General features: G+C 36.5%; 1 protein-coding gene across 1 annotated transcript in view; it reads left to right on the forward strand.

Moving 5' to 3' along the window:
* Nucleotides 1-2,663: 2,663 nt before the first annotated feature.
* Nucleotides 2,664-23,695, forward strand: part of LOC128639097 (phospholipase A2 inhibitor and Ly6/PLAUR domain-containing protein) — a 112,493-nt gene continuing 91,461 nt past the window's right edge. Inside the window, exon 1 of the mRNA XM_053691249.1 lies at nt 2,664-2,868. Coding sequence (XP_053547224.1) covers nt 2,817-2,868 — 52 coding nt within the window. The 5' untranslated portion in view covers nt 2,664-2,816. The remainder of the gene's footprint in view (nt 2,869-23,695) is intronic.

The raw sequence follows: 23,695 nt of genomic DNA on the forward strand, positions 1-23,695 counted from the left end.
TACTGCTTATTTGAAATTCAGAGTCAGTGTTATTTCATTGTCTTTTTATTATGCACTTTTTAATTCTTCTGCATTTAGTGGTCCTTTAAAAGCTACATATTCCATCTCAGTCTATGAGTAGATTCCATGTAGTGCATTGTAAGCTTATAATGGTTCTGCACTATTGTTTGTTCCTTCCATTCAAGGCATATTGGGGATGCAGTCGAGAGCATTTCATTCCAGAGTTTGCAGGCAAATGATACACATAGATTTTCCCTGATAGGTTCAGCAATATCATCACAAGTTTGCAATTTAAATAGGTGGTTCTGCTAAAAAAATAGTTTTATATTACCCATACTTGGCTGGAATCAGCCAGTTACATGGATAACTCAAGAAGGACTTTGTGTGAATTGGAAAAAGCACCGAAATGTTGGCCCATACGCAAATACTTTTCTTCAGCTCTATGCTGATCTTTAGCAGCCAGGACAGTATGTTATTCAATGCCATTCCAATAACAGTGATTCACTGATACAAATATATCCAATTCCTTTGCTCTCTATGGAGCTGTTTCATTAAAATATGACAAATCTCTTTATATCTTAGTGAATCATCTTCATAACATAGAATTATTTTATTTTTTTGCATATTGAAGCATTGGATGAATTCTTTAGAAAATCAAAGCTGCAGAGCAATGTAGGTGGTCAGATAAAAAGCATTGAAAGCTATATCGTATGTCTTGGGCTCTGTAGGTTCTTCTGGTGTGCACACCAGTGTAGTACCAATAACTGAAATGGGGCGTTGCAAGTGTTTATCCTTAAAGAGTCAGGAGGCATGTTTTTTGTGTGTGTGTTTTATAGGTAAATTCACTGGTGTTAAGTGGAGTCATTGTTGGTGGGCAGAATCTAAAGTGTTCCATGAGCAGAGCTGGGTGTTCCAGAGACATGAATATGGGCTCTGGGATGTGGTTAGTCAGCCCAGGTATGAATATGTGGGAATGGTTGTTAAAGGGACAGTTTACTCAAAAAATTTCTCCCCTTTAATTTGTTCCCAATGATCCACTTTACCTGCTGGAGTGTATTAAATTGTTTACAAGTAGCTCCTTTACCCTTATATTGGCATTTGAAATTGTTAATTTAGCATGTGATATCCCCACCTATTCTGAAAGTTTGTGGCCGCAGGTCCCAGCTATAGATAAGCTTTGTAAACACAGCCAGCAGAAGAAATTACACTCCCAGTGTGATAAAGCAGAGATAAGGTAATAACATGTTGATTTTCCATTGTTCTCTCAAAGTATTAGTGATTGTTTTAAGGACAGATATACGATAAAGAAGCAGGTATATGTGCACAATGTGATACAGTAATGAGATCTGATTATACCTACAAGCTCAACCTATTTTATTAGGCTGTGGCTTCAAAACACAAAATCAGAGCTTTAATATACAGAAATAAACCTTAAAAAGCTAATTTTCATACATTTTTTACTCTGCAGTTGGTAAAAAAAGCAATTGTAAACACATTAAGGGAAAAACTATTTTACAGTATACTGTCCCTTTAAGTGGGTTGAGAATGTATTCTTTCCATATAGCACCCTCTCTGTGTTTGTCTATTTCCACCAGCCACGCCCTTAGACTGCCTTAGCCACATTCTGAACCACCAAGTAATGCTTTTGGACAATTTGGCTCTGCACACGTTGACTCCACCCACAGGTCTTCCTGAATCAGTCCACAGCTTCTTACTCCTGCATGAAGTTCTGCATGGTCAGTGTTTGCCCCACAAAATGTAATTTCTGGAACCACTACTGATCTTGGGTGTCATGGTGGTCATCCCTCAAATATAACCTAATCAACAAATTGCACTTAAAACTGGCAAATACTAAATTTGGTCAAACAATATAATTCACAATGGGCTAGATTACAAGTGGAGTGCTAATTTATTGTGTGCCTGCAAACAGTCACTACAAGTGGATGGTTATTGCTACCGCAAGCTTGCATTTTACTTGTTATACCACTGCACATTAGCATGTGCTGGTATTACTCAGCTGATCGCAAATATCAATTTAGTGTAAGCGATATTTAGCGTTCAACTTGTAATCTAGCTCAATATGTCTATATACAGTAAATTCATAATTATATTACATTAAAGAGACATTAAATCATTTTAAATATGCATAATACACATAAAAAATCTACATACAAAATAATTGTAAATATATTAGCAACTGTCATTGTGTTAGCAATATTAGCATTGCTTTGTAGTTCATGGATCTACCCCTTGATTGTTCTATTGTATATTGTTTCATATTTATATGATCATTTGCTGTGCTCCATTACAGTAGGGATATTTTTTAAAATGATCATTTATTTCAAACTATATTTTGAGTAGTTAAATCATATAAAACCCTTTATCTATTTATTATGTATTATTTAAATTAGCCTGAACCTTAAAAATATCATTGTTTATTGGTAATCCTGCTTAGCTATAGAAATCAACCACACCCTTCTACGCATTATTAGTGGTTAAAATGTTCAAGAAATTAATGTAGAATCCATTCAATATTACAATTTGTAATCCATACAATATTTGTATTGTTTAAAAAAAAAAAAAGAAAAAAACATTAAGCTAATGTACTTACTATTGTAGAAGTGAATTTGACATGGACATGAAACTTAAATAGCTCTTGGCCACTCCTATCTGCATTCACCCTCCCCTAACATGTTTTTCACGCTGAAGAAAGGAGTAAAAACATCTCCCATGATTTAAGTATCATATTTAGAACAGAAATATATTTCTTGTATACTCTTCTCAATCTCTCAGTATCTTCCTAAAAAAATATAAAAATGAGCTTGTTCTGGACTCTCACCTTTATCCTGCCAGCTTTACTAAAATCAGGTAAGTGACTTCATAATATTAAATGATACTTTTTTTGTTTAACTATCAAAATATCAATGCAATATAACAAATATCTAACTTTATTTTACAAACATAAATGATCTTGTATTTACAGCAATATCTCCACAGCATTTTCCTGCAGATAGTTTATTTTCAATATGCTTAATCATTAACGTGATTTCTAATATTGCTTAAATCTTGATTATATCTTTACATGGGGGCCAATTACATTGCATTTTGTACATTAATGTAGAATTATTTTATAGCATATACTAATAAATTAGAGATACACACACATTTAATATTAACATTTTCATTCTTTTAAAACGAGATTTTGATGGCACATAATATCCAGAAAAAAAAATGAAGATTTTGTTATTCCTTAGAATAGATTAATAAAATATGCATATTATAGTAGTACCAAAATTCCTATTTGTCTCTATCACAACTGCTGGAAATCAAAGTGAGGTATCAGTTTGCATCTGCAAAATCATTTTTTGTTTTTTTTAATTTCCCCTTAATTTTTCTGTATCCCTTAAATATATATTTAAATGTTCTTTATTTTCACCTTTTTTGTTATTCAAGCTATTCATACTAAGATCAGGAAGTATTTCCTTCTGAGGATATTTTTTTTGGCAATGCATCATTTATTAGCTCACCCTTGAACATTTTGTAATATGTTTTTCATCTGTAGTCAAAAGTATTTTAAACTGACTGCACAATGATGGGAAATAGTGGACTGGCAGATGTTGCAGATTAAATTCAGGAAGAATACAAATACATTTGAAAAAAAAAAAATAAAAAAAAATAAACGTATCTTATTCTTATAGGGCTAAATTAAAAGTGGAGCACTAAATTACTGCGCTCCCGCAAAACTAAAATTTGTCCATTTGCAGGAGCACAATAATTAACCAGCCAGCACAAGTGGCTGGTTATTGCTACGGTGAGCTCATGGTAGATATTAGTGCTCAGAAAATTAACCAGAGATTAGATTTCTGATCAATTTTTAAAAAGTGCCTCAAATGCCCTCAAAATACAGAGCATTTCAGTTTTTAATTTAAAAATAATGTAGCTTATTTTTTTAAATTAAAAACAACTGCACTAGGCAGTTACTGGGGTCTTAAATTGGTGGGATTGGGGTGTTAAAGAAAAAAATAGCACTGAAAAGTGCCTTTACATTAAATATATATCCTGAATGGCCTCTTACCACCTAAAGATTAACATGTCCAAGACTGAGCTCCATCTTATCCCCCCCTCAAGCTCTACGCCGACTTGCGACTTCTCTATCCTTGTTGACGGCATCACCATTTCCCCATCGCCCCAAGTCCGCTGCCTCGGAGTTACACTTGACTCAAATCTATCCTTTGCCCCCCATATCCAATCTCTTTCTACACCCTGCCGCAACAATCTATGCAACATTTCCAAGATTCAACCTTTTCTGTGCGCTAACACAACAAAGCAAATAATCCACTCCCTTGTTATTTCCCGACTTGACTACTGCAATAACCTACTTACTGGCCTCTCTCTTTCCTGCCTCTCCCCCCTTCAATCCATCCTAAATACCTCTGCCAGGCTGATCCACCTTTCCCATCGCTCTTTATCTGCTGCACCTCTCTGCGAGTCCCTTCATTGGCTCCCCATACACAGCAGAATAAAATTCAAAATTATCACCCTTGCATACAAAGTGCTCACCAACACCGCTCCCCTCTACCTATCCTCTCTAATCAACAAGTATACTCCAGCCCGCCCACTAAGATCTAACAATGACCTGCTCCTTGCATCTGCGACTATCACCTCCTCTCATGCTAGACTGCAGGACTTCTGTCGTGCAGCACCTACCCTCTGGAACACTCTCCCTCGTGCTGTCAGGCTTTGCCCTAATCTTTCTTTCTTTAAATGCTCTCTGAAGACTTTTCTGTTCAGAGAAGCCTACCACCCAATTCAATAATATTTCTCTTACCTAAAAACAGTTCCCTCCTCTAACTCTGCATTAACATCTTTCTCAATCTTGCAGTCCTCACCTCCTGTTTCTCAACCCCCTACCCTTCTAGATTGTACGTTCCCACGGGAATAGGGCCCTCAATTCCTCCTGTATGTGTTTGTAAATTTTGTCCTGTGTCTTAGAAGTTTTATATTATTGTTTTATTTAAATGAAATGTATCCATGGACAGTGCTGGAGAATATGATGGCGCTTCATAAATAAAGTATAATAATAATAATATATGATTATATACATATATATTAATGTGTTAATATGTGTATATATATATATACACATATTAACGCATGCATATATATGTATATAATCACTTACATATCTATTTAAAAATGCAGCCCATTGCTGCGCTACTTACTCCCTTAGCTGTGCGAGGTTCTGATGCCGTCTCTGACAGCATCAGAATGAGGCTGCCATAGAAGCCTATGTAAATGCACTCTCGTGAGAGCAATGCTTCCTAGCAATGTGAAGGTGAGCTTGCGTTCACATTGTGATTTACACTTGTAATGCCAGCACATATTATTGTGCATTAGTATTACAAAGTAGAGTGATAATTTCCCTTGCTCGCAAGCGATATTTAGCGCTCCACTTGTAATCTGGCCCAGGTGAGCTGATACACTTATATTTTGAGAATTCATTTTTTTATTAATCCTTTTCTAAAAATAAAATATGAATTAGCAAGAGAATGTGGATTTCTTAGCAAATCTTAGCCAGTAAACTATTTTATCATTTTTTAGTTGCTCAAAAAATGAGGAAAGGTTTATCTTTATTTATCAAACCTCCCAATATTTATATTTTGTTGCCATAAATGGACATAAAGAGGAGTGGCTTGAAAGGTCTGGTGGTCCATGCTGGTGCTGGGAGACATGGGGTGACATCTTTGTTATTTTAGGGGAAAGGATAATTCATAAACCAACTCCAGAGCAGCAATGCACTATTTGAATCTAGTGATTGGTAAACCAATGACAAGACACAGTGGGCTTAATTTACTATTGGTTGGGTGGACATCATTCGCTACAGCAAATCATGTCCACCGAACCTTGCTGAAAGAGTACAGTACAAAGTATTGCACCAGCAATCCTTGTGTAATGTTACCCCACGGCTCGCTGGCAGCCAATCAGCCACTAGCATGGGCTGTCAATCATCGGAATTGGATTAGGATGATTTTGATCTGCCACCTTCTAGGTTTTAAGACTGCTGCTACTATTGTTTCAGGTGAGCCTGAAATGGTAGGTCTCTGAAGCAGCTATCACTGCATGGTACCACCAATCACCATCTATCTCCTAGTAGTGCATTGCTGCTCCTGCGCCTACCTAGGTATGCTTTTTACAAAGAATATCACAACAATAAAATACATTTGATAATTGAAGTAATTTGAAAAGTCATGAAATATTAGTGTTGCATTCATGTTCCTTTAATTCAGTCAGCATTTTGCTGTGTGAAGTGATGGAGCTATTCTGAAACTTAGGCCACTTCAATGCAGTATCTTATTTCCCCTCCTAATTTATTCTCCTCCCCCTCTCATACACAGTGCACTGCTGTGACCTTTTATGCTGCCAAGTCTGGCCCAGTGAGATAGAAATAGGTCTGCTGCTAAACATTTATAATGGTAATTTAGTCATTTGTTTGAAGATTGTTTATATTTTCTGCACAAATATTTCAATCACAAGCCTTGGAGTATGTTGCATACACAATGGATGTTATTAGCTTTCAACATAATATAATATAACAGTATGGCAATTAATGTGCAAGGATTTTATTATTGTATAATTATTATTATTAATACTAGTAGTATTAATAATAATAATTATAAAAATAACAAAAAATGCAAGACAAATGAATATTAAATGGCTATAGTTGTGTAAAAATGACATGCTTTTAATCAATAGAGCATGTCATTTTTTTGCATTAGTGACTTGTGCTTGCTGTGGGCTAGTTGAAAGTAAAAAAAAATTGCTTGCAAGCTTACCCAATGCGCTCAAAAAGCAGAATACTGTAACTGCGTTAACATATTCTCCTATAGAAGTCAAGGGAGCAAGAAAAGGAAGAAAAACCCACAAACCCAATACATTTGTACACACACACAAACATATATATATATATAATATATATATATATATATATATATATATATATATATTTATATTTAGACATGTATAATTTGTATTAGTGTTCTTATACATTTGTACACACACACACACATATATATATATATATATATATATATATATATATATATATATATATATATACTGTATATACATACATATTCATATTTAGACATGTAATTTGTTATAAGTATAACTGTACTTTTAAATGTATTTTTGATGTTTTTGTGACACTTTTTTGTCTCACGTAACAGTTATACAAGAGCTCTGAGGTCAAAATATCCCAATGTGCCTTAAATTAAATTGAGCTTAAAGGGATACTGTACCCAAAAAAATTATTTTGTGATTCAGATTGAGCATGAAATTTTAAGCAACTTTCTAATTTACTCCTATTATCAAATTTTCTTCATTCTCTTGGTATCTTTATTTGAAATTCAAGAATGTAAGTTTAGATGCCAGCCCATTTTTGGGGAACAACCAGGGTTGTCCTTGCTGATTGGTGGATAAATTCATCCACCAATAAAAAAGTGCTGTCCAGAGTAGTGAACCCAAAAAACATAGATGCCTTCTTTTTCAAATAAAGATAGCAAGAGAACAAAGAAAAAATTGATAATAGGAGTAAATTAGAAAGTTGCTTAAAATTGCATGCTCTTTCTGAATTACAAAAGAAATAAAATGGGTTCAGTGTCCCTTTAAGTGATTGCATTTACTTTCAACTGATACGCGTACTACATCTGGCCCTATGTATATAAAAAAATCACAAAGCAGCAGCATAAACATATAACATTTATTGGCACAAAAAAATGCCCACCACGTTTCTGGAGTTACCCCTTAGTCATGTGGATCCCCATGACTAAGGGGTATCTTCCGAAATGTTGTAGGCATTTTTTGTGCCAATAAATTTGATATTTTCTATGCTGCTGATCTTTGTGATTTTTATTGATTATGGGATTACAGTCTCCCTGGCAGTGTTCACTGTTGTACTGGTGTGCAGGACCCTTTTTGGACCCTATGGGGTATATTTAACATAGTGCGAGCGGACATGATACAATGTAGCATATCATGTCCGCTGCACATCGATAAATGCTGACAGCATATGGTGTCAGCATTTATCATTGCACCAGCAGTTCTTGTGAACTGCTGGTGCAAAGCTGCCCACTGCAGATTCAGGGTCAATCAGCTGCTAGCAGGGGGTGTCAATCAACCCGATTGTATTCGATCGGGTTGATTGCTGTCTGCGGCCTCAGAGCCGGCAGACAAGTTATGGAGCAGCGGTCTTTAGACCGCTGCTTCATAACTTCTGTTTCTGGCGAGCTTGAAAGCTTGCCGGAAACAAGGGGCATCAAGCTCCATACTGTCCTTATGTGTTTAAACCCATCAAATGGATCCCTGTTATGAGGTTCTTTTTCAGGATATGATGTTATCATATATCACTTTTCAGCAAGGAAATGACTGACACAGGTTTTCTGCAATCTTATGATAACAATAATGGTTTTATTCTGCAACATATAAAGAGTAGAAAGAGGGCGCCACAATAGCGTGATACCGTCTGGAATGCAGGTACAGATAAAAGTAAGTATTATGCTTACCAAATGGTGTGGCACTGTGCTGTGACCAGTGCAAGAGAGCAGGCTAGCACTTATCAGTGGCTAGTACACTGTGGAAGCCAAGCTCCAAAGGCACTTGTCCTAGTTGAAACTTTGTGTATGTCTCCTGTTGGCTGGACTTCAGGTGCTGCAAAGGTGTAATCTTTTATGTGTTGTTCAGTTGGTATTGATAAACCACAACACAGACAACTTCAAATAAAATTACTTTTAATACTTATGACGCATTTCTCAACCTCAAACGGGTCGTTTCATCAGATAAAAAGTTTCACTTTTTTATCTGATGAAACGACCAAGCTTATCAGGGCATGCCCAGGTACTATCTCTGACGTATTCCTAAACTCCAATCTTTCATGTTTTTCTGCCTAACATTATACATCTGATTATGTGGTCTTATGCAGTTACTTCTGTCAAATACATCAATAATAGTTTTAACATCCATCGGTTGTTTACCACTTGTAGTATGACTTAGTGAAATTCAGTGTCATCTACTTGAAATTAATCAATGTCTTTTACTCTGTTAAAGGCACATTCTCTTAAAGGCAAAGTCACACACGTTAATGCAAGTGTCTTATGCTTTCACTCTCTTAAAGGCAAAGTCACACAAGTTGAAGCAAGTGTCATATGAGCAATTACTGCAACCACTTTCCTTACATTCCACCCTTTGGTCATGTGACACCTTGCTTGTTTCTAAACACATACCTTAATAATGAAAACTTATCCACTCAAGTAATATTGTCTTTTGGTTTAAAACATATCCTACCTAATGTATTACAGAAACATCCAAACATTTTTACTATAATGAATATCGCACACAAGCAAGCCAGACTTATTAATAGCCATTTAACTATAGTTTTGCCTAAGCTTCCAAGCCATCCCCCCAGTCCAAAAGTCCAGTCAAAGTCTTTAAGCCATTTGCTAAATGAATCGTCATGTACCTCACGTATGTGCTTTTGCACTTCTTCTAATCTGTGTAGGTCATGTTTGATTTTACCTGCATTGTCTTCTATGTACACACAGCATTGCTGGTGGATTCTCTGGCAAACTCCTCCTCCTGCAGCTAGGAGGTAGTCTAGAGCCATTCTATTCTGTAATGCCACCATCCTAATTTGTTCCTGTTCTAATGCTAAAAGCTTTATTGCATCTCCAGTTACGTTAAAAGCTTCATCTACTAAATCAGCTAGCGTGTTTAATCTAGTGAGGGCTGTAGCAGCCCCATAATGAGGGACAAATGTTGCAAGCAGGCGCATACCTTCACTAATTTTAACTCCATTGTGTATTTTTTCCAGGTCAAGGTATCTTCATGTTCTATGCAATATAGGTGGTGGAAGCATGGTGGTTATGTTAAAAGCAGGGAATATATATCCTAAAAAGCATGGACCATAATGGGTGCAAGGTATTACCTTTACTGCCCACCTCCCACACAACCAATAATATCCCACTGGCAGTTTAACAAAAGGAGGACATATCCTATTCAGTCGCTTCCTCCCATCCTTAGTCCGTATGTTACCTGCTAGTGTTTCCCTATTGAGTTGGTACCAGTCTTTAACAAGGTCTCTGGGCTCACCAAACTTAGTCTTCCATTTCCCATGGGCATATGTCAAATATGAGAAGTCATAGAATTTCAGTTTAATGTTGAATACACCTGTCCCATTTTTAACTAGTCGTCCTATGTTATACATTAACATTATCATGTCAGGTAGCTGTGTTAGGTTGTTAGTACTATATATATCTCCATCCAGATTTTGAAACATAATAGCACCTGTAGTCACATTATTAGCTAGATGCAACTTATCCAGCAAGTCATCCCTACCTGGTGTGTTAAGACCTGTAAAATTCCACACAGTCTTATTCCCAATCATGTCGGCAAGCATACTCATGGTTAAAGGGACACCTAAATAAGGGTAACCCCTAGTCTGCCCGTGAGGCACAAACCCACACACCCAACATGGTCCCTGAACATTTGTCACATTAAACACATCTTTGGCAGTTTTTACAAAGGTATTATCAAGTTCTCATGAGGAGGCATGCAGGGAGCCTAAATGGCAGCGTGCATGGTCCCTCTTTCCCTTGTGTCGGTTGTTTAATATTTTCCCATCCATTACAGGTCTCCTGATATACATTAAAAGAGGTTCAGATGACTCTTTTCCTGTATATTTACACACATATGTCAGTCCCTCTGGTTCCCCATCAGTGTATAATATGTTTAACATTACAGCACGAACCTGTGTATCAGTGGATGTTTTACAACTAAAAATGCGTTCCTGAATCCCCACTGTTAGTTTTGGGGAAGTGGAAGGCGTACTGGGATTTTCACAAATCAACCCAACCCCTTCTTGCAGTTCAAATATTAAGTTCTCATCCTGTAAAACAATTGTCCAGCTCTCATCCTCCTTAGAGTCCTTACAGTCTTCCCTGGTCACTGCAGCAGAACAAAAATCTTTAGTTACACAATGTACAGTGGAGGAAGGGATGTCACAGGTAATTGTCTCTTCTTCTGATAGTTCAAATACCACCCTTTCCCGCTTGTTAAGGAGCATCCAACTTCCATATTCATGTTTGGTCAAACAGGTTACGTCGTCATCAAAGGTAAATGGGATGGAGCAGGATGCCCATGTTGTGCAATACCGAACGGTCATGCTTCCCTCATAAAAGGTGTGATAGCTGGCACCGGATCTTCACACTTTATCCTCTGGCTCATGAGCGGTTGGCTTATGCATGTGGCCGAAAGGATTCCTAACAGAGCACCTGTTACAATAGCAGCGACACCAGCAAATATCTAGGAAGGAAACACTTTAATTAATTCCACAAATAGCACTTGCCCGTAGGCACATGCAACCAATCATTGCTCCCTCTCCTTGACTACATTCACTACATTGTAACTTCCCTTTTAATACATCTATGCTAATTAAATACTCTGGGATGAGTACAATTAAAACAAGAAGAAAAAATGGGGTTTATTTAGCAGCGCTAAAAAAAGCTAGGAAATGATGATACCAATCTAATTTATGTTTTATACAATCTATTTTATTTAAAAATTCTTATAACACATAAAAACAACAGCAAATGCTTTTCCTAATTAATAAAGGGACGTCTCCCTTATACAACACTTATAAAAACAGACTAGAACCATATAATCCTAGAATTTCAGGTATAAAGGAATTAATTCTATAGATAACATATGGCAAGCAACAAATTTCTAAGATAAATGGTGAATTAAATTTTTAAAAGGCACAAATGTATCAATCCTAATAGCTTTACAGTTCTTCAGTAACAAATTCAGTTATAAAGTTACACAGTTACTTTCCTTGGACATATAATTGGCTCAGGTGTGCTGGATAGTTAAAAAGGCAAAAAACAGCCAATATTCTGATTTAGGTGCCAAAGCAATCGTGGTTTAATCGTGGTTAATTCCTTTATACCTGAAATTCTAGGATTATATGGTTCTAGTCTGTTTTTATAAGTGTTGTATAAGGGAGACGTCCCTTTATTAATTAGGAAAAGCATTTGCTGTTGTTTTTATGTGTTATAAGAATTTTTAAATAAAATAGATTGTATAAAACATAAATTAGATTGGTATCATCATTTCCTAGCTTTTTTTAGCGCTGCTAAATAAACCCCATTTTTTCTTCTTATCCACCATTTAGTTCTCTTTGAGGGAAGAACTTTTTTAGCAGCAGGAATCCACCTTTAGGCGCTCCTATCACACTACACATAAATACCTACAATTAAAACAAAACATCACTGCTTAGGGAGACTTCCTACTTTCAATGCCACCCCTGCTTGTTTTACTTCTATAGTCCCCAACCCCTAATAAATCGAAGTTGCCTCCACTCCAGTATCAATCAAAGCCTGCTTAAAATAGACCATACTGATACTGGGAGCTTGGCCTGTTTCGTATGGGCCCTGGAAATATTACTCCAGGTCCTCCAACAAAAGCAAGTCCAACCCTGGCCCTGGGGCTTCAGGGGTACTGGCCCTTTTTGTCCCATCCAGGTATTGGTATCCTTTTCCAGTGGACTTCGTTTGGGAATCAACTAGGGACATTTTCCCCTCAGGGCTAGTTTCCCAACACGTTACCACAGCATGTTGAGCATGATGCTCAATGTACTCCTGTGTGCCTATCATTCTGGACAGTGAGATTTCACTGTCAGTGATAGATCTGTCATTCAGTACATTTACTGCTTTTCCCAAATGGACCTTCCATTTCTGCAAAGTTTCATCCCACCCCCCAGGGTCCCATCTGGCCCTTCTCTGTAATACTGATTGGAACTTACTTTTGCTCAACCTACCACCCTTCCGCTTTACTTTGGCCCTGGCTACCTTAACCACAGCCTGTTGAGCTACATCTTCATAACACTGGCTCTTTTTAAATAGCAATTTATTCTGACTCTGCAGGCACACCGTCTGCTCTACAGCTTCCTCTAACTGCTCGTGTGTCTTTCTGTATGCCTGTAATAACACCCATAATTTCTTATGTAACCTTTCTGTGTCTGAATTTGTCTTAACTTTTACATTCTGTAATTTATTCAACACTTCACAAGGTTCTATTTTGTCAAAAAATTTAGCGTTATCTGGGAGGTCAGTCCCAGACAAGACTTCTCCTGCTAACTCTTGATATGGGGTCCCATCCCAAGTCACAATATTTTGTGACCATGAAGGGGAAACCGTTTGTGCTTTCTTCCTAAACATTTTCATAATACCTTCAGTTATCGCTGACATCAATCAATAAATTCACAGTAAAAGTAACAATATACGTTAATATGTATATACCTGTGCAATATTAATTAATCTCATTCCAAAGGTGACAATTGCGACTATGTCCATGAAATATCTGTTTATTTACACAGCTTTCATGGCTCATTTGAGGAATTAACAATTCAATTCTAACTAATCCAGAAATATATATATTTATACTCCTGACCGTGCAAGATACAACTATATATTTTTCTGGCTTATTATTTTATCTACAAAGGGGTTTCACTTTCGCTCCGGAGCTGCGTCTATCAGCTCTGCTCATACACACAACAAATTCAGTCAGAAACTGTCAGTTTCTTTGCTCAAGTGATAAACAATTATGTATCCTGCCGACTACGCCGATAATGTTATGAGGTTCTTTTTCAGGATATGAAGTTATCATATATCACTTTTCAGCAAGGAAATGACTGACACAGGTTTTCTGCAATCTTATGATAACAATAATGGTTTTATTCTGCAACATAATTATAGAAACAAAATACCACAAACCACTGTTCTTGCTTATAACACTTTATGCAATTGCAATACTTATACAATCATCTATGCAGCTTACAGTTACAGTTTAGTTGCCTGCGCAACGACTGATAACAATCTTATGTTATATTACCAATAAAACAATTCTAGCTAGTTTCAAACAAACAAATAATACATCACCGTGATCTCGGGTTGCATCATCCTATCCTGCCGCTTCTGGGGCGCAATGGGAAGGGACATCTGGGCAATCTTGGAACAGGAGAAAAAAAAGGCGATCAGCGGGAAAAACAACACTGAAGATGCGTCCATCCACAGGTCTCAAAAATACACCGAAAAATACACTGATCAGATTGCCCACAGGTACCCTTCTTTATACTGTTCACTTACGTAACAGTTTTGGCGCAAATCCACAGATCCTGAGACCGCTCCCTTTGAGGTTGGCTGTGACCCAAGGCATCTGACCAGTCTGCCTTAGCCTCAACCAAGCTTATCAGGGCATGCCCAGGTACTATCTCTGACGTATTCCTAAACTCCAATGCAGTCATCTTTCATGTTTTTTCTGCCTAACATTATACATCTGATTATGTGGTCTTATGCAGTTACTTCTGTCAAATACATCAATAATAGTTTTAACAATCTTTCCATAGATGCAATTAATAGCTAAACATCATAATGGCTTTATTACTTAGCCTAATGCAATTAATACTAATTAATCTTTTAACAATATTACCTAGGCATTAGCCCCTATACTAATGTGTTATCAAGATGTTCCTTAGTGTCAGTAAGTGGTTATACCCTTGTTCTGTCTGGGTTTTGACTTCTTATCATTAGCATCCATCGGTTGTTTACCACTTGTAGCATGACTTAGTGAAATTCAGTGTCATCTACTTGAAATTAATTAATGTCTTTTACTCTGTTAAAGGCACACTCTCTTAAAGGCAAAGTCACACAAGTTAATGCAAGTGTCTTATGCTTTCACTCTCTTAAAGGCAAAGTCACACAAGTTGAAGCAAGTGTCATATGAGCAATTACTGCAACCACTTTCCTTACAATCCCCCATTTCAAGAAAAACATTGATGGTGTTTGTTGGATAAATGTGGATCCATCACTGGTTTGTTTGGGTGCTCTGTGATTCTATGGGTGTTTTGTTTCAGTATGTTACTGTGTGTCCCTATTTTATAAATGTGTTTATGTATTTATGCGCATGTGTTGTTGTGTGTAGTTTTTTATGGCATGTTTGTGTACTATTTGTGTGTATACCTTGTTAATGTTTTATATAGAGAACATTCTAGCATTATAAGCACAGTATTTTGGTACAATTAGTGAAATTAAGTTCTCATGAATATAAAGGATTTGGTGCTGGATAAATGCTGAGTTTGCATAGGGAAGAATTAGTCTTATATTCAGATATGCTACTAAATTGTGTGCTGAATGGTTGTGGTACTTATTATGGGGTTAATCATAATTCTTTAGAAAAAAACTTATGACAGAATTTATCTACAAAAATCCCCTTATACTTTAATTGTGGGTTTCTTTTGAAAATAATTAGATAAGGTTATCTAAAGTATTGTGATCAACCCCTATGTTCTATATCAAATAATATGCAATGATCAGTGATTTCATAGACATTTCCATGTTGCATGCATTGGTGACCTTCTAGCTTATTATTGTCATATGTAATAACATTGGAGTTTAAAGGGATATGGTATTTTAAAAAGTTCTGTCATCAGTATGAAAAAGCAGCAGCTGAACAGTTTTACTTTTTTTTGCATGAAAAAAAAAATTGTTAAAGCTGTTTACATTTAAAGTAAAGCTAATAAAGTTGCACTAGATGTGTTTTTCCTTCGAATTCTCATTGGCTGATGGGCACTTCTAACTCATTGGCTGATAGGTATGTGCTAATAATGTTCATTGGTTGATAAGTTCTTCAGTGGGCATAAATGCACAAATGATATTAGTACGTTAGTGTAAATTCAATTTGAAAGCATTTAAGTCTTATTTATTAAGACATTAAAAATGTCTACATTTTAAAATGCAGCTTTGTCATATAGAGGATAGAATATTTTTGGGTGCAATGTTCTATAAGGTAATATTTTTTGTGTTTTAATAAGGCCATTGAGCAAATGGTACAAACAAGTTAACTTGTACAATAATATTAAATGAGCAAAGCAGAGCAGGCTGAAACTGGTTCAGTTTATACTGAGTATGTGCCAAAGAGATGAAATTAGAGACATTTTAATTACATTTTACACAACTGAGCATTATAACCTAGACTTGGTATTTAGTATCTGCAAGTAAAGGCTTGTAAGATCTGTAAATGGAAACATAATCCAGTACTACGGAAGTTTGCGGTGCTATACAAATAAATAATAAGAATTAGCTATAAGTTACATACCCAGGGGGGACGGAGGGGGTGAGAGATAATTAATAAAATGTTCATTTTCAATTGCTCTAAGAAATTGGATTTGGTATACATACAGAGATTAGGTATGGACACATTTGTGTCAATTGGCCGGGAATCTGCAGGGGGCGGCATCGCACAAGCAGCTCACCAGAACTGCTTGTGCAATCTTAAAGCTGTCGGCATTCAGCGGTGTCTGGCGGACATGATACGCTACAGTGTATCATGTCTGCCAGACATTGATAAATCAGCCCCTTTAAGTGTAGCTATAAAAAGAAGCAAAGCTGATTTATTCAGAGGAAAGTAGCAAAACAAATGCTTAAAACAGATATTTAACAATAACAATAAAAAAACATATCTTATTTATTGAGTGAAATTGAGTGTGTTAATTTTTGCATTACTGACCCTAGTTACCAATGTGTCTAACCCCTGCAAAAGAGTAAAACACATAGGCAAAGTCCTGCTTGAAAATCACAAGCATTGCAGATCCTGAGCAGAGCTCAGACATTGACTGGTAGGTCACACAACAGCTGCTCCAAACTGGCTTAGTTGTGGTTTGCTGCTCAAAAGCTGCATTACTTGTGGCTGATCAACAGAAATGTACATAACTAGTGTTATTAATGTAAAAATGAAGGGCCAGATTATGAAATGTTTTTCTCATGTGCTAACTTCAAACAAAGTTAAATTTTAACGTGGGCTGGTTTGTGCACCTATTACAAGTTGAAAGTAAAAAGTTACCCCGTTAGTGAAAGGCCTATGTGCATTAAAGGGACAGTCAACCATAGAATTGTTATTGTTTTAAAAGATAGATAATCCCTTTATTACTCATTCCCCAGTTTTGCATAACCAACACAGTTATATTAATGTACTTTTTACCTTTGTGATTACCTTGTATCTAGGAACCTTCTTCCAGCCCCCTGATCCCATGACTGTGACTGTTTATTATCTATTGTCTTAAATTTAGCATTGTATTGTGCTAAATCTTAAATAACCTCCTGTGCCTGAACACAGTGTTATCTATATGGCCCACGTGTACTTTCTGTCTCTTTGTGTTGAAAAGAGATTTAAAAAGCATGTGATAAGAGGCAGCCCTCAAAGGCTTAGAAATTAGCATATGAGCCTACCTATGTTTAGTTTAAACTAAGAATACCAAGAGAATAAAGCAAATTTGATGATAAAAGTAAATTGGAAAGTCAATTAAAATGAAAAGTCATATCTGAATAATGAAAGTTTAATTTATACTTGACTGTCCCTTTAACTTCAGGACCTAGTATATCGTAACTGTGTTAACTTCTTTTCCCATAGACATCAATGGTGTGCAAAGTTAACAAATAAACACTTATCGCTCGTGGGCTAAGCCGAAATGGCATTAAATCAATGGTGCTAAAGCCAAAGTTATGAGTATTTTGCATATGTACAAAGAGCGAGAAATATCTAGTTAAAAATGCAAAGAACATTTTCTTCTAAGTGAAGAACATTGGAATGTAAAAATATCTCTATTTATAACACAGTAAAACACATTATAGTGAATTAAAATTAAATAAAAAATATAAATGTGAGTTTAAAGGTATTTGACTGAAAAGGGCTCAAAGTGTATGTGTGTATAAAAACCCAGGGACCTGACGACAGTTGAAAGTTCTGGATCGGGTTGTGGATCAGAAGGGGAGAAAATACCCAACACTAGTGCACAATTGGAACAAAAAAGTCTCAAGGAAAAGAGCCAAGACAAGGCGAGGGAGGTACAAAGAAAAAACCTCCATCCATTCCTCCAAAATGACCAGGGACAACATTGTAGTGAATCTGAGTAACCATCCTCTAACTGATCGAGAACTAAAGGTACTTAACAAGGGACTCACTTTCATCCCTACATGCAGGACTCACTCCTTTGATCTCTTTATCGACACAAAAAAAATCAAAACATTTCAAAGACAACTGATTATGAAAGAAAAGTGTGGCCAATAGTGAACAGGAACAAGGACAGTTCCATAAAAAATTGATGTATGTCCTGAATTCCAATAATATTATTATCAATACATTTACGAGATTAACCCTCAAAGAGATGGAAGATTCTATAAAACATCACAAAAATCAAACATTCAATAATTTATCCACTGAGGAAGTGGCAGCATTGAAACAGCTCTCTAATAACAATACTTTTATTATACGTGAAGCTGACAAGGGTGGAGAAGTGGTCTTACTAAATTACAGTGACTACAGGACAGAAATAGTTTCACAACTAATGCATCAAAGGTCATATAGAAAATGATCATGTGATCCTACACTTGGATTTAAGAAACAAATTGAACATTACTTACTGGCGGCCCATGAACAGGGTATCCTAGACAAGGATACATTGGCTTAGCTTACAATTACCCATCCAAGGATCCCAGTGTTTTACACGTTACACAAGATCCATAAACAACTACATAATCCTCTGGGGAGACCTATAGTCTAGGCTATTGGGTCACTTCAACAACCCATAGCCACTTTTGTGGACTCCTTCCTCCAGCCCTTAGTCATCAACATGCCCTCCTACTTGAGGAATTCTGCTATATTACTGGAACTACTGTCCCTGATGGAAGGGATAGGTGAAGATGATTATCTGTAACACTCGACGTTACAAGTCTTTACACTGTTATCCCCCATAATGAGGGCCTCCATGCCATTGCAATATAACTGGCAAGATACCCATATGTGGGACCACCCCATGATCTTCTATTATACTCCTGGAATTCTATTTAAGTCCCAATTATTTCTGGTTTGAAAGTCAATTATTCTTACAGTTATCGGGGACAGTGATGGGGTCCAATATGGCCCCATCCTATGCAAATTAATTTTTTTCATATTTGAAGAATTTGAAACAGATTTATTTCGAATGAATCATATCAAGTTTTTCAGGAGGTACATTGATGATCTGTTACTTATCTGGATGGGGACCCATGAAATAATTAGAAGCATGGTTCACTCAACTAAATTCCACTAACCCAGCACTTAAATTTAAGATGCAGTATGACCAGTCACAAATTGACTTTCTCAATGTGCGGTTATACAAAGGTGAGGGAAGGATTCAGTCTACCTTATTTAGAAAATAAACCGATAAAAACGCACAACTACACTATTCCAGCTGTCATCCCCTGGCACTAAAAAAGGCACTCCTTAAGTCCCAATTACAAAGGCTACTAAAAAATAATACAGAGGAGTCAAACAGGGATCTTCAGCTGTCTGAGATGGAGGACCGCTTCCATGAATGGAATTACCCAACTAAACTTCTTAAAGACCAATGTAGCTCACTTTTTTTGGCCAGACTCGGAAATACCTCAAATCCACTTACGTCAATTGCGTATCCTATATTTTCAATGGGACTTGCATAGCGCCGGTATTACGAGTCTGACCAAAAGTGAGCAGTAAACCCTCTCCTGTCAAGACTGGTACCGCATTTAAAAGTCAGTAGTTAAGAGTTTTACACTACAATGCTGTAGCATAAAACTCTTAACTAAAGTGCTAAAAAGTACACTAACACCCATCAACTACCTATTAACCCCTAAACCGAGGCCCCCCCCCCACATCACAAACACTAAAATAAAAGTTTTAACCCCTAATCTGCCGAACCGGATATCGCCACCACTATAATAAACATATTAACCCCTAAACTGCCATGCTCCTGCATCTCAAACACTAGTTAAATATTATTAAACCATAATCTGCCTGCCCTAACATCGCCAACACCTACCTACATTTATAAAGCCCTAATTTGCCGCCCCCAACGTCGCCACCACTATATTAAATGGATTAGCCCCTAAACCTAAGTCTAACCCTAAACCTAACCCCCCCAACTTAAATATATTTTTAATAAATCTAAATAAGATTAATATCATTAACTAAATTATTCCTATTTAAAAAGAAAATACTTACCTATAAAATAAACCCTAAGCTAGCTACAATATAACTAATAGTTACATTGTATCTATCTTAGGGTTTATTTTTATTTTACAGGCAACTTTGTATTTATTTTAACTAGGTACAATAGTTATTAAATAGTTATTAACTATTTAATAACTACCTAGTTAAAATAAAGACACATATACCTGTAAAATAAAACCTAATCTAAGTTACAATTACACCTAACACTACACTATAATTAAATTAATTACCTAAACTAAATACAATTAATTACAATTTAAATAAATTATCTAAAGTATGGAAAAAAACAAACATTAAATTACAGAAAATAATAAAATAATTACTAGAATATTAGAATAATTACACCTACTCTAATCCCCCTAATAAAATAAAAAGCCCCCCAAAATAAAAACGCCCTACCCTACACTAAATTACAAATAGCCCTTAAAAGGGCCTTTTGCGGGGCATTGCCCCAAAGTAATCAGCTCTTTTACCTGTAAAAAAAAATTACAAATACCCCCCAACATTAAAACACACCACCCACACAACTAACCCTACTCTAAAACCTACCCAATCCCCCCTTAGAAAAACCTAACACTAACCCCTTGAAGATCACCCTACCTTGAGAAGTTTTCACCCAACCAGGCCTCCAGACGGGCAGAAGTCTTCATCCAGGCGGCATCTTCTATCTTCATCCATCTGGCGTGGAGCAGCTCCATCTTCAAGACATCCAACGCGGAGCATCCTCTTCAAGCGATGGCCGACTGAAGAATGAAGGTTCCTTTAAATGACGTTATCCAAGATGGCATCCCTTGAATTCTGATTGGCTGATAGAATTGCATCAGCCAATACGATTTTTCTATCTTAATTCCAATTGGCTGATAGATTTCTATCAGCCAATCGGAATTGAAGGGACACCATCTTGGATGACGTCATTTAAAGGAACCTTCATTCTTCAGTCAGCCGTCGTTTGAAGAGGATGCTCCGCGTCAGATGGATGAAGATAGAAGATGCCGCCTGGATGAAGACTTCTGCCCGTCTGGAAGGATCACTTCTGCCGGCTTCGTGGAGGACTTCGGCCCGGTTGGGTGAAAACTTCTCAAGGTAGGGTGATCTTCAAGGGGTTAGTGTTAGGTATTTTTAAGGGGGGATTGGGTGGGTTTTAGAGTAGGATTGGTTGTGTGGGTGGTGGGTTTTAATGTTGGGGTGGTATTTGTAATTTTTTTTACAGGTAAAAGAGCTGATTACTTTGGGGCAATGCCTTGCAAAATGCCCTTTTAAGGGCTATTTGTAATTTAGTGTAGGGTAGAGCTTTTTTATTTTGGGGGGCTTTTTTATTTTGTTAGGGTGATTAGAGTAGGTATAATTAGTTTAAAAACCTTGTAATTATTTTATTATTTTCTGTAATTTAATGTTTGTTTTTTTTCGTACTTTAGATATTTTTTTTAAATTGTAATTAATTGTATTTAGTTTAGGTAATTTATTTAATTATAGTGTAGTGTTAGGTGTAATTGTAACTTAGGTTAGGTTTTATTTAACAGGTAAATTTGTCTTTATTTTAACTAGGAAGTTATTAAATAGTTAATAACTGTTTAATAACTATTGTACCTAGTTAAAATAAATGCAAAGTTGCCTGTAAAATAAAAATAAACCCTAAGCTAGATACAATGTAACTATTAGTTATATTGTAGCTAGCTTAGGGTTTATTTTATAGGTAAGTACTTAGTTTTAAATAGGAATAATTTAGTTAATTGTATTAATTTTATTTAGATTTATTAAAATTATATTTAAGTTAGGGGGGTTTAGGGTTAGACTTAGGTTTAGGGGTTAATAACTTTAATATAGTGGTGGCGACATTGTGGGTGGAAGATTAGGGGTTAATAAATGTAGTTGGTTGTGGCAACATTGGGGGGCGGCAGATTAGGGGTTAATAAATATAATGTAGGGTTCGGCGATGTTGGGTGCAGCAGATTAGGGGTTTATAAGTATAATGTAGGTGGCGGCGGTGTCCGGAGCAGCAGATTAGGGGTTAATATTATAATGTAGGTGTCGGCGATGTCGGGGGCGGCAGATTAGGGGTTAATAAGTGTAAGATTTGGGGTGTTTATACTCGGGGTTCATGTTAGGGTGTTAGGTGTAGACATTAAAAGTATTTCCCCATAGGAATCAATTGGGCTGTGTTAGGAGCTGAATGCTGCTTTTTTGCAGGTGTTAGGTTTTTTTCAGCCGGCTCCCCCCATTGATACCTATGGGGAAATCGTGCACGAGCATGTTTTAGCAGCTCACCGCTGCCGTAAGCAGTGCTGATATTGAGGTGAGATGTGGAGCTAAATTTTTCTCTACGCTCACTTTTTTGTGGCTAACGCCGAGTTTGTAAAAACCTATAATACCAACATTGTCTGCAAGTGAGCGGTGAAGGAAAACTGCTTGTTAGCACCGCACCCTTGTTAATGAAAAACTCGTAATCTAGGTGCTAATGTTTATTGTTGCCTGGGCTGTACCACCTGTGGAGGCCTTATCACTGGAACGTCCTTTTCACATCCGTATAGGAAGAAGAGCTACAAACATAAATACTGCTTAACGTGCACAACCACGCATATTTTGTATTTGCTCCATTGCACTTGTGGTCTTTTTTATGTTGGAAAGACTTGTGACAACCTCCGGGCACGAATGGCAAACCATCGATCCGCCATCCGGACAGCTATCAACAAGGGATCTTCAGAACAACCAGTGGCACTGTACTTCCAGGAACTTAAACACAGTGTGACGGATCTTAAATATACGATCATCGATCATATCCCCCCTATGAACAGAGGGGGTAACCGTAAAACAGACTACTCCTACAGAGGGAGGTGAGATGGATTTATCATCTTGAAACATTAATTCCAAAGGGACTTAATACCCATCTAGATTGGCAGGCATTCCTATAAAGGTCATTGTTGCCATAGTCTATTTGTCCTCATTTTGGTTTTTTTGTTCTTTTCTTTTTTGCTTTTTTTCAATTATGTTTATGGTTTTTCCTTCTTTAATTTGGGAGCAATTACTTCTGATTAGTATTTTCCAGTATATTTGTGTGGTGCTAAAAAGCCACGGTAGTTTCTTTATGTTGGTAATTTGGTTATAATCCTATGGTATCACTTCACAAACTATTTCACTAGTATGTTATGTTAGGTAATTATAACAGTTTTCTATTTTACTGTGGGATTCCCTTGCTGCTGTAATTTTGACATTGTCTCTGATATGTTACTTCCTTGGCTTTGCATTGTTTTTGTGATCAGCTGTTATTATGCCTAAGTCGTTCCATTCCACATTGCAAGAGTTAAGCCAATCACACACTCCTTTTTTGTCTACTTGATTGCTATGGCAACCACCGAGGCATCATTGGTCTACGGGCACGGCTTGCGCATTATAGTTACATTGCACATGCAGATTCTAGTTGGAATGTGTTTTTGTATAATCTCTGCCTATTGTCAAGGTATATGTAAGGTAAATAAATATATATATTTTAATCATATATTTCAAGGTTAATAAATATATATATTTAATCAGATATTTGGCTGCTCAGTAGAAAATGATTCATTTCATT

Source organism: Bombina bombina, chromosome 8 (assembly GCF_027579735.1).
Source record: "Bombina bombina isolate aBomBom1 chromosome 8, aBomBom1.pri, whole genome shotgun sequence".
NCBI lineage: Eukaryota > Metazoa > Chordata > Amphibia > Anura > Bombinatoridae > Bombina > Bombina bombina.